General features: G+C 39.7%; 1 protein-coding gene across 2 annotated transcripts in view; it reads left to right on the plus strand.

The window, feature by feature from the left end:
- The window catches only part of VPS36 (vacuolar protein sorting 36 homolog), a 30,434-nt gene extending 21,594 nt beyond the window's left edge, over positions 1–8,840 (plus strand). For both annotated transcript variants that reach the window (XM_070471302.1, XM_020898910.2), the window contains 6 exons: positions 369–503; positions 1,842–1,907; positions 3,467–3,531; positions 4,149–4,233; positions 5,363–5,439; positions 5,533–8,840. In XM_070471302.1, coding sequence (XP_070327403.1) covers positions 369–503; positions 1,842–1,907; positions 3,467–3,531; positions 4,149–4,233; positions 5,363–5,439; positions 5,533–5,626 — 522 coding nt within the window. In that variant the 3' untranslated portion in view covers positions 5,627–8,840. The remainder of the gene's footprint in view (positions 1–368; positions 504–1,841; positions 1,908–3,466; positions 3,532–4,148; positions 4,234–5,362; positions 5,440–5,532) is intronic.
- The last annotated feature ends 2,991 nt before the right edge of the window (positions 8,841–11,831 follow it).

Here is an 11,831-nt window from a genome sequence, read left to right on the forward strand (position 1 = left end):
CATACCCTTAAGTTTGATATGTTTCATTAAATTTGTCTACAATCTGGTCACAGCTGTTTCCCTAGGTTTTTGGTTTAATCACTTGGTTGACATTAAACAGAGGATGGTTGTTATCTTAGTCTCATCTGCTACCAAGCCTGTGGGGTAAATACAGCCGTAGATACTAAGGCAGGAGAAGAGTAATAATCCGATTTATGCCAGGAAATACTAGGAATCCACTGATATATTTCACAGCATAGAAACACAGCAGAAGAGATGGGTAGATATAGAAATAATTGAGTGGAACTGAATGTCTGATGGATTTCAGATGCTGGCTAGAGAGACTAAATCTGCATAGTCTTTTTGTGTATCTTTTCCTCTCATTATAGACCATCAGGTTTAAATCCTATTTGCTGAGCATGGGGATAGCTAACCCAGTTACCAGGGAAACCTACGGCTCTGGCACACAGTACCACGTGCAGCTGGCCAAACAGCTGGCTGGAATACTGCAGGCACCTTTGGAGGTAAAAACAAAATCTTAATGGTCTCTTTAAATTGTGTTAAATTATTTTTGTGTCATCAGAGGTCTTAAGAGCTTAACTCCTTTCATGATGTGGCTACTATTCAGCCAACATGTTTTTCCTTGCGGTAATAAACTAGTTCAGTGATTCTTTGTCAATAACTTTCTAAATTGTTTTTAATTTCCATTTCAGATATCTAAATCTGTTTGATACAAAAAATCTTTCTTATCTCTTATTTTAAAAAGGAAATATATAATCTGTATGTATTTTAAGACACATTTTTTTCATATGCTGTGTACTATTAATAACTTCATAATAAAGTTTCATATTCTAGTTTAACATTATTCAGGGAATCAAAACTTGATTAAAGCACCTGTATTAAGAAATATATCAAACATATGACAGAGTAGGATAGCATAATGAATCCCTATGTCCCCATCATCCAGCTCTGCTCAAAATTATTTTAAAGCGAATCCTGGTCATCATATCCCTTGACCTATAAACATTTAACTATGTAATTATAGTGATAAAGATGCCTTTAAATGTGATTTTAATCCCATTTCACACCTAGAAATTTAAAAATAATTTTTTAGTGTTATCGATACCTAGTTAGTATTCACATTTTCTGTTACAGTTGATTTGTTCAAGCCAAAATACATTGCAAATGTTTGATTTCTCTCAAGGTTTTTTTTTTTAATTCTATGGGTTTTTCCTTCCCCCATCTCTTTTTTCCCATCACACAATTTATTTACTGAAGGAGCTTGTAGTTTATCTTATAGAGTGTTTCAGAGTTGGATTTTGCTAACTGTAAGTTACCATGCTTCACTGTCTTATGTGTTCCCTGTAAATTGGTAGTTATATCTAGAAGTTCTTTTTTTTTGGTCCTAATAAGAATATTTTATAGAGGGTTTTGTGCATTTCCATCAGGTGATATGTTATATCTGATTATCTTTTTTGTGTGATATTAACAGCTACTGACAGTCATTATCTATATCTGTTACTTCATTAGGGGTTGCAAAATGGTGATATTCTTATTTAATTCCATCATTTATTTAGTTATTAGCTGGAATAACTTAAAACATTTAAATACACTTTTTGAAACATAGTGTCCAACCCCTCTTTTTATTTAAGTAATGTTAAAACAGTAATTATGGCATTAAAGTCCAAATAGGGAACTTGAAGTGCCTCCTGGTATCTGAACAGGTTCCTGGTGTGTAAATATAGTTTTTAAAAGCTTCTTAAGAAATTTAATAATTTCTGATTTGCTCTGATTATGATTTCTATTAGGAAGTGCAAACTAATGCTGATTATAATGTTTCTTTTTATTTCATATTTTAACAGGAACGAGGAGGAATAATGTCACTTACGGAGGTGTACTGTTTAGTAAACCGAGCTCGAGGAATGGAAGTAAGAATATTTAGATATGCTTTTAGCTAAATATAGACTTTCTTGATAGAATACAAATTCTCCTACAATGAATACAATCTGAGGAAGGGCTGTGAATATCAAAAGTATTGATATTTTGAGAAGCAGTGTGGTGCAGTGAAAAGAACACTGCCCTGGGATCTAGAGGGTAGATTCTGTTCCTGGTTCTGCTCAGTGACTTTGAGTAGCTTCCTTAACCTCTCTGGAACTCAGGTTTTTTACCTTTAAGATAGGGTTTAGGTTGAGTGACACCTTAAAGTTCTAATAGCCTATGTTTGTATGATGATGAGCAAGACTATGCCTGGTGCCCTTAACTCTGTGATTGTTAACTGTTTTGAATGAACCTGGCTGGACTCAGATTGCCTGGAGATAACACAGCGGGAAAGCTGCCCTGTTCCTTTGGCTTAGAATCAGCCCCAGCTACAGCTCAGCTCTCGCTGTCCTTTCCACCCATATGTCCTTAGCCCCCAAGGGTCTGTCTGTGCACTCTCTGCCCTCCTTGCGGATAGCTCACACATATGTCTCCGGTGCTCACCCAGGTTCCCCAAGTCCAGGCTCTGCTCTGTGTTTTTTTGTTTTTTGAATTTTTTTGACTGTGCCACACAGCATGCGGGATCTTAGCTCCCCAACCAGGAATTGAACCCATACCCCCCTGCATTGGAAGTGTGGAGTCTTAGCCACTGGGCCACCAGGGAAGTCCCTCTGCTCTGTTTTTATTTGAGCAGTCATTGTAATCATCCCCAGTGGGTACTTACTATCCACCAGGCGCTCTGCACGTGTTATCTGTTTATCCACCCCATCACCCGGTGTGGTAGCTACTTTTACTCTCCCCATCTGGGGGACAATAGGGGATGAGGACACTGAGGCTGAGAAAGATTCAAGGGCTTGACCATGGCTCTACCTGGAGACAGTGTTTTGACAGAGATTGGGACCCAGGCTGGACTGGCTCCGGAGCTAGTCTGCGTGACTCACAGCTGCTGGTCATCACTGTACTGAGCTGATCCTTCAAGGCCACGTGATCCAGAAGGGTAGCCACTAGGTAGCTATAGGTGACGATCATGAACTTGAAATGCAGGTAGTCCAAACTGAAGTGTGCTGTAAGTAATTACACCCTGGACTTGGAAAACTTTGTATAGAATAAAGAAGTGTTAACTATCTCATTAATGATTTCTATATCAATTACATGGTGAATTTTTGGCTCTGTTGGGTTGAATAAAATATATGCATTAAAATTAATTTCAAAAATAAAAAAAATAAAATTAATTTCACCTGTATGTTTTTTAACGTGGCTACTAGAAGGTTTTAAGCTACATATATGATTTGTATTATATTTCTTTGGATACCACTGCTCTAATGAATAGAAGTCTTTGCTTCTTTGTTAATCGTTTTTGCCTTGTAAGTGAATAAGCCATCTAAAATCCTTGATGCATGATCATTTTACATTTACCTTTTCTGTTTGAGTAGTCATCATAATTACATAGCATCACTCTATTAAAGTTGCAGTGTAAATGGTAAACTTGGATTTTCTTCCCCCTCTCTAGTTGCTTTCACCAGAAGATTTAGTGAATGCATGCAAGATGTTGGAAGCGCTGAAGTTACCTCTCAGGTAAAAGAACCGTGCGGGAAATTTGCCATTTGTTGTCACAATTCCACCCTGAGTAGACAGAACAGCCCTGTAGGTCTGTCCTCCTGCGTGGTGAGCCAACATATGCATCACTCTTCTGGAAGTTTCTCTCACATGTGGGCAGGAATCATCTGGCACCATGGGCAGCTGTCATCCCAGCTTCCATCCTTCTCAGGGCTGTGCAGGGCCTCAGGCTGTGCAGGTGGTCAGACTCTTGCCAATGTGGGCCCCTCCCATGAGGTCACAGTGCCCAGTCTTTCCATCCTTACACATTTTTTTTTTGTCTTAGTCTCTGGAGACCTGGAAGTACAAATATTCAGCTGTGAATTGTATTTTCCTTATCCTCAGGTTTTAAAAAAAATAGCCAGGTGTATTTTACTTAGCATGTGGATTACAGTTCAGAATTTCATTAACTGTTTATTCATGAGCTTTTTTGGTTATGCCTTAGTTACCCATGGTCGTTATATTTGAAATGTTGTTTTGTGTTAATATTGCCCTCAGACCTGGGCATAAATGAAAGTTAAAAAAATATTTTCGCCTCCCCGAGGGTCCAAGATCCCAGATGTTCAAGGCTTTGTTCTCCCTTCTGCGACTTTTAGACTCCGAGTGTTTGACAGCGGCGTCATGGTCATTGAACTTCAGTCCCACAAGGAGGAGGAAATGGTGGCCTCAGCCCTGGAGACGGTACGGGGACCTGGTTTCCTCCCTCCCTCGTCAGCGCTTGCCCCCCGAAGACCCCAGTGCTTAGCAACTTGAGAAACAGGATTTCCTTTTGAATTTAACTTTGCTAAAAAGTAATGTTCACAGACCCAATTGAAAACGGTTGATCATTAACAATGAGTGACTATTCATCACATTTATACTTTGAAAGCTCTTTGAAACTTGCCAACACTCATAACATCTTGTAAGTAAGGGGAGCTAGAATGAGGGAGGTGCTTACTCCCTCTGTTTGAAACTCAGCCTTGAGAGTAAGTTTTTAACTTTGTCAGAGTGTTACCCATGATTGAACTTTTTCTTTTAGTCATACCCACGTAAGCTGCATTGTAAACATTGCAAATTGTTTTGTAAAATAATTGCTTCAAAAAATATGGAAAGCAAATGTAGTTCAGGTGGATTTTGCTGGCCAAACTGATTATTTGTTAGGACCTTGAAATATTACTGCCTCTGAGTTTCTGTGGTGAGCCTGTATAATTAGAATAACTCACATTTATTATATCTCTTATTTTAAACTTGATGAAAGTTTCAAGACTACATATTCCAATCACATTACTTAAAACCAATCCTATGTGTAAGGGCCCTTCACTGGAGCATGTACTATGCACTCAGAATTTGTTGTATGTTCCTTTTCAGACAATGAAGTACATTGCCTTTATTGGGCTTCCTAGGTGGCGCGAGTGGTAAAGAACCATCCTGCCGATGCAGGATACTTAAGAGATGCGAGTTCAATCCCTGGGTTGGGAAGATCCCCTGGAGGAGGGAATGGCAACCCACTCCAGCATCCTTGCCTGGAAAATTCCATGGACAGAGGAGCCTGTCACACTACAGCCCATGGGGTCACAGAGTTGGACACCACTTAACTGACTTCGCACACACACACACATTGCTTTATTACACAGTGTTTTAGTCTACAGTGTTTGTTTTGGGTCCTTCCACTTTTGTAGACTTAAGCATTAGTGAAGATTTAGTTCTAGAGTGATTTTAGTAGAAAATTCAGTCAATTATTTCTTGAATATATTTGCAGATATTCTCCTTAGGTTAGTACTGAGGTGGCCTAAATGATCACATCTTTTCTCCTGCTCTGTGTTTCTGTTAGGTTTCAGAGAAGGGATCGTTAACATCAGAAGAGTTTGCTAAGCTCGTGGGAATGTCTGTCCTCTTGGCTAAAGAGAGGTAAGCGAGGTGTCTGCTGCTCACTTAGAGCTATCATTTGTGTTTCTGAATGGATGGATGGATGATGGTGGTTTTTTCCCCCTTGACTCCTAGGTTGCTTCTTGCCGAGAAGATGGGCCATCTTTGCCGAGATGATTCAGTGGAAGGCTTGCGGTTTTACCCAAATTTATTTATGACACAGAGCTAAGAGTTCTGTATCTGAAATAACTTGTTATCCATATACTTGCATCATGGAGAGGTTGAATGCCATTGAGCTAAGGGTAAACCCTGATAAACAGAATTTACTGGAACTTGGCAGTATCATACAAGACCCTTTTAATTTCTTCCTAAATATTATGATCCAGGAAGGTTCTCTAGGATACATATAGGAAAATACAGAAAGCTGAATGCCAATATGAATTCAAAATCATGCTACTATTGTATAGAAACCCTCAGAGTTTAACTGGAAATTTGATGGATTTTAACTCGATCTTCAAATCTGACCATTTTTTTAAAGAAAAGAATTTAGTTCATAGGGGAAGAAAGAGAAGTTGTGTGTTTGGACAGGTTAGATCATTATTTAGGTGTGACTGAAATTCACTGAATTGTAAAAGAAGTTTTTCTCTGCATTTAGTGTGCACTTTGGGGGGTTTTCATGAAGAAGTTTAGACCTACAGTGTAGTTTAAGAACCTGACAACATCCAACTGCAGGATGTCACGTGAGGCTCTTCCTAAGGGCTTTTTAGAAGCAGCCATAGGCATGTCTTTAGCAGATCAAATAAAGCAGCTTAAAAAAAGAGAGAATTTTGCTTGACTTCCATATATATAATCTGACCAGTTTCTTTTTTTTTTTAAGTGATGATTTCATGGCTGGCATTTAAAGAATGCAACTATGTCATTCTGTTTTAAAAACTGCTGTGGATTTTGCTAGTGAATTAAAGAGCTGTATGGACATGCCCAGAGATACGGTTACAAATTTGGGAAGCAGACGGTTCAGGATTTCCCTCAGATTATTGTGTGGGTGGAGGGGCCTGGAAGAACCTTTAACTAGCTTTACATGAACCTTGGTGCTCTTTTACCTCAAAGCCAAGGATGGACAAATAGAAAGTGGAAATGTTAATATGTCTCCTTTTCCTTCCCTTAAGGAGTTTCACTGCTGAACTTTTAAAAACTCTATCATCCTCTAGCAATATTTTTTTCCTTTACACCACACATTATAAGTTGTGTGGAGAAACTCTCTCACTAGAAAGTATTACTGAGATGACGAAAACTGGCTAATACTGAGTCCAGATCGCTTGAGTTTTCTAGTGGACCACCTGACTTCATTACTGCAACACGGCGTATGGTCCGTTGGCATTACCTCAAACTCAGGGACCCCACAGGGAGAGAAGGAGAGCCCCTTTCAAGGCTGAGTTGGCAGTGGAAGGTCACTGATGGGTTGGCCAAGCCTCTAAAAGGGGTGGTATCTGTTCTGAGAGAACCTTCGAGAGCAGGAGGCAGGAATGCTCAGGCTGAGACTCTGGGCTCCCTGAGACATCCTCACTAAGAAGTGGAGGGCCACTGCCAGGCCGCTGCAGATGCCCTGTGGGCTAGGTCCGGGGACCCTCAGCTGCAGACCCAGGGAAACCTTCCACATGCAGCCGAAGTCGATTCCCGACCCCTGCCTGATCCCTGTTGCTGCTTCACATCCTCCAGTGTCACGGGAACGTCGTGGTTGAGGCATCCTGCCTTAGTTCCAAACCCTGTCGCTGATTCCACATGGTGATGACATGCCCCTAACATCCCCTCTTGTTTGTTTGGGGGGAAATTCAGTGTCTGGCTGCCCAAGTCTTTGGAGCCATTATGTATGGTTGTTTGCATGTCACTCCTGTCTGGGAAGCACTCTGTCTCTCTCTCACACACACACACACACTCATCTCATTCACTCCATATCGCATCTGGCCAAGGTTTTTAAAAATTACACAGATAAATAATCTGTTTCACCAGTTGGAATGAGTTGCAACTAAGATTATTAGAGCTACTGGGTCTTCTAGCTCTAATGGTGTCGATTCATTACAGCAGACTCCCATGAGTCAGCATATTTATTTATACTACACATTAACAAAAATGGAGCAGTCTGAATTATATAAAGTGAACTAAAGTGACATGAATCTAGTTTTGCAAATGTCACATTAATTAAAAAACAGGTATGATTGATTTTATTGTTTTAAAGTGGGCATTCTTCACTGTTTCCAGACCTCTATATGTATATTTTTGTTCTTTTTGTTTTGTTTTTGCCAAATAAGGTGTCATTTCGTTCCTTTGTTGGTAGAGGTTATGTTTAAATACAACCAGTCAGGCCCTAAGTGCAAAAAAGTTCTGTCTTCTTGGTGCTTATCACTGTTATATTATTATTTTTGCTTTCTAACTTTGTTCTTTGGAGCACAAATCTGTAGCTTTATGATAATGGAATATTTCTAGTCACATACTGTCCAATTTTTTTACATTGTACAAGTGAAGAATGTTTTCAGGGTTAAATGATTGGTATTAATGTATATAGAGTAAAATTATTGCAAAATTTAAAAATGATTTTTAACTTGGTGTTCTTTTTAAATACTCTTTGAAAAATGTATGAAAGTGATAAAGGTGTAGTCAGAATAAGCCTGTATGTTAAGATTTTTTCTTTTAGATTTTATGATCGAGTTGATTATAAATATTTTTGACCTCAAGGTCTTACTAGTTTAGCTGTCTTAAAAAAATGGGAAATGACTCATGAACTGTTCTTTTTTATTTTTTTTAATTCTTGATGTGAATTCCACTGTTGATTGACCATGTGTATTTATGTGAAGGTACTATCTCTTGTTCCCTGTTACCAGACTAAGCCAACCAGACATGGATTTATCATGTCATTATTCTCATGCTCAGATACTTAGAATGGTTCTTCCTTGCCCAACAATCTTCAAGTTTCCATCTGATACAGTAGAGTCATAACTTATAAGATGGGTAGGTTTTAAGGACTGTGCTTAAGGATGGAATTAAGCATGCTCAAAATGATCCGTGAAAAATCTCTGAAATTGCCAATAAAGTTCTCTATATAATCTTACAAGCTGTAAAGTGATACATGGCTATGAATATTTTATGACTATAGCAAGTAAAATATATAATAGAAGACTACATATCAACAGTAGACTTTTTTAGTACCAATAACTAAAGTACTTAAATGTGTCTTTCCCCCCCCCTTTTTTTTCACTATGCTGATAGGTATGGTTGAATTTATGTAAATGTTTTGCAGATCCTACTCCTTATGATAGATCTTAAGTGTCAGCTCCACGGGGGCAGAGATTTTTATCTGCTTTGTTCATGGGTGTGCCCTCAGAGCCTAGAGTGAGGCCTGGCATACAGTAAGCATCCAATAAAATGACTACCCAATGAGTGACTTCCAATATGTGTGCCTGTTTATAAATGAGCTTCACTTCACCCTACTTTCATCTCTCATTGAATTCAATAAAAAGAAACATTTTTGAATACCTGTTGACTTTGTGTGAGGAACTGGGCCACTGGGGGATACAGAAGTGAATAAGATGCAGCCCCTGCTTTTAAGAGGGTGGCCTCACTGGGAAATAGACATGTGAGCAGCCTTAACCGAAGATAGGAATGAAGTCTGTGCCAGGGCAGGGGCATGGGTGCCATGCTTGGAGGACAGAGGAGGGAGGCTTCTGTTCTGATGGAGGACAGTCTGAGAAGGTCTGGTGGGAGAGGAGGAGCTGATCCACTAGGCTCAAGAGATGGTCAGGGGAAGGCATTGGGTCAGGGAACAACAGGAGGTCTGGCCCTTCCTCTTCCTGGGCCACACTGTCCTTGTTCAGACGTCCCTTTGTTATTTCCTCCCATCCACCCACCCCAACCCTAATAATCAAAACCATACTTTGCTCGTTCCCACCTGCTCTAGAAAAATCCTGTTTCCAGGACACAACTCTACTATTCCGAAACCCAGTTACCCATATATTGGGTTGGTCAAAAAGTTCATTTGGGTTTTTCCATAAGCTCTTATGAACTTTTTGGCCAACGCAACATGACTGTCTTTTATCTTATTCTCTGTTATCTCGATGCCGTAAGAAAACAGAGAAATTATATTTCTTTAAGTTATAAGGAATATCACATAACACCTCTTCGGAATTCCCAGTGACCTACATCAGTGATTGTACATGGTAGATTCCTAGTTAAGTATTCACTCAGTTGAGTGGCTTTTGAATTATAATGTGTCTTGAGTTGAGTCTGAAACCTTAGTCTGTGTCCTTTACCCTCTTTCTAAGAGGCTTCTTATCCACACTTGTCTGGGCTCGGCCTGTCCGAGATACACTGTCTTATTCAAATTCCATGACATGGGCCAGTTCCATGATGTGGGAAGCATTCCAGAAAAGTTATATTAGCACACACGTAAGGTCTTATTTTCACAATGTGACAGTTGGGTCAATCATTTTCTTTCTTGTGCTCTAATAATCACGAGTCAGTTAAAGCTTGTCTCTCAGAGTGTTATCTAGGGGGAAAAAATCTCCCTATTTATATAAAGGGTGTTATTGAGATAGGGAACACATTTTACACAATTTGCAAAAGATCTCTTGACCAGTCACTTACTCAAGATATCTTTGTCAGCCAGCTTGTTTTAGTTTAATACAGCTAAGACCATAGCATGGTTCTTTTGAAAGCTTTTTTCCTTTAAATTTCTGGTGCCTTCTTTTTAGAAAGGATTAAACTGTCTTAACTGTCTAGTAAACAGTTTGGCAAGAATTCAAATTAAAGCAAAAATGACCAAACATCTCAATAATGCTCTTATTTAAAAATTGACCAAGCACATTGATCCCAGGCCCTTGCACATCGATTGAGGCAGAGTGGGTTTCTAGGAAGAGTGTGTGTCTGAGAGATCAACAGTGAGCAAGTTGCTTTCTATACATTTCACTCAATCAGCACAGAACTTCAGTATAACTATATTAGATGTCTTTTACAGTGGAGGAAAGGAGGGGTTAAGTATTTGCCCAAGGTTATGGAGGCAAGGCTGCACTTTATTTCTGCTGCATTTAACTCCCACTCTTAAAATGAGCTCTTGCTTTCAAAACCAAAAATGGCAGGGCTTGTGGCATGTATTTAAAAGGAGTTCTCACTTGGTTGATGAATAGATAGATGTTGGACTAGATAATTCTGACTGTGAAATTGGATGGTGACCTTTGCCAACTAAAAATTGTTACTTGCCACCTGCCTCTGCAAGGATTTGGTCACCTGTCCCTGCAATCACTGACCCTAACACACCCTTGAAAGTAGTTTAAGGTGGAGATCAGGAATGACACTATGCCCTGGAAGGCTACCCTGGTATGCAGTGGTAAAGAATCAGCTTTGCCAATGCAGGAAGATAGACGCAGGAGATGGGGGTTAGATCCCTGGGCCGGGAAGATCCCCTGGAGGAGGGCATGGCAACCAACTCCAGTATTCTGGCCTGGAGAATCCCATGGACAGAGGAGCCTGATGGGCTACAGTCCATGGGGTCACAAACTGTCAGACACAACAGCATGCACGCACGCACGTGCGTTGGGAAACAATGGCAGAACAGGCCTTCAGATAGTTAGGTATTTTTCGGAAGATTTTATGAGCTCAGTTTCTTGCCTCTTATATCTAAAATAGCACTAAAATTATTAACAGAGACATCTGAGCCTGGTGACTAGCACAAACCAGGTATATATACAGACCTCTCACCCTACCTCTTGGGAGCATTTCCTCAGAGCTATCTGAGAGCTGAATCCTGGGCTTTAGTCCTCATTTTGCTCCAAATAAAAACAACTCACAACTCTCACATTGCATATTTTTTTCATTCCACACATTAAAGCCTTTTTTGAATCTTTGGCTGGACTGAATCTGTACAATGCTTTGCAAATTTGGTACCTCTGATAACCTCTGATAGCTCTGACAACCGAATAATTGGGCTACCTTTTAAAAGGTTAAGTATAGATTCAAGGACCTGCAAATGGTACATTTCTGAGTTAAAAATAGAGGTAACATTTACAAACAGTGAAATGCACAGATCTTAGGTTGAATGTTTTGACAAATACATAATGAATCCGTATAATTCACACCTCAACCAACAGAATGTTATCTATCCCCACTCCGCACACGCCCCCCTGCCCCCGCCAAAGATTCCTGGAGCCTCGTTCCAAACACCTGCTCCCCAGGAACCACCAAATCTGGGCTCCGATTTCCGTTACCACACATTGGTATGCTAATGATAAACTGTCTTGCACATTACACTATTCAAAAACAAGCCCGGCTGTTAAGGTGGAACTCTATCCTCTCCTATTGTTTTAAAAACACAACTTGAACACTTCCGGATTCGAGTTTTTAAAACTTTTTTTTAATGTAAATAACCACTTCTGGCTCCGGAGAAAAAC

Source organism: Odocoileus virginianus, chromosome 8 (genome assembly GCF_023699985.2).
Source record: "Odocoileus virginianus isolate 20LAN1187 ecotype Illinois chromosome 8, Ovbor_1.2, whole genome shotgun sequence".
NCBI lineage: Eukaryota > Metazoa > Chordata > Mammalia > Artiodactyla > Cervidae > Odocoileus > Odocoileus virginianus.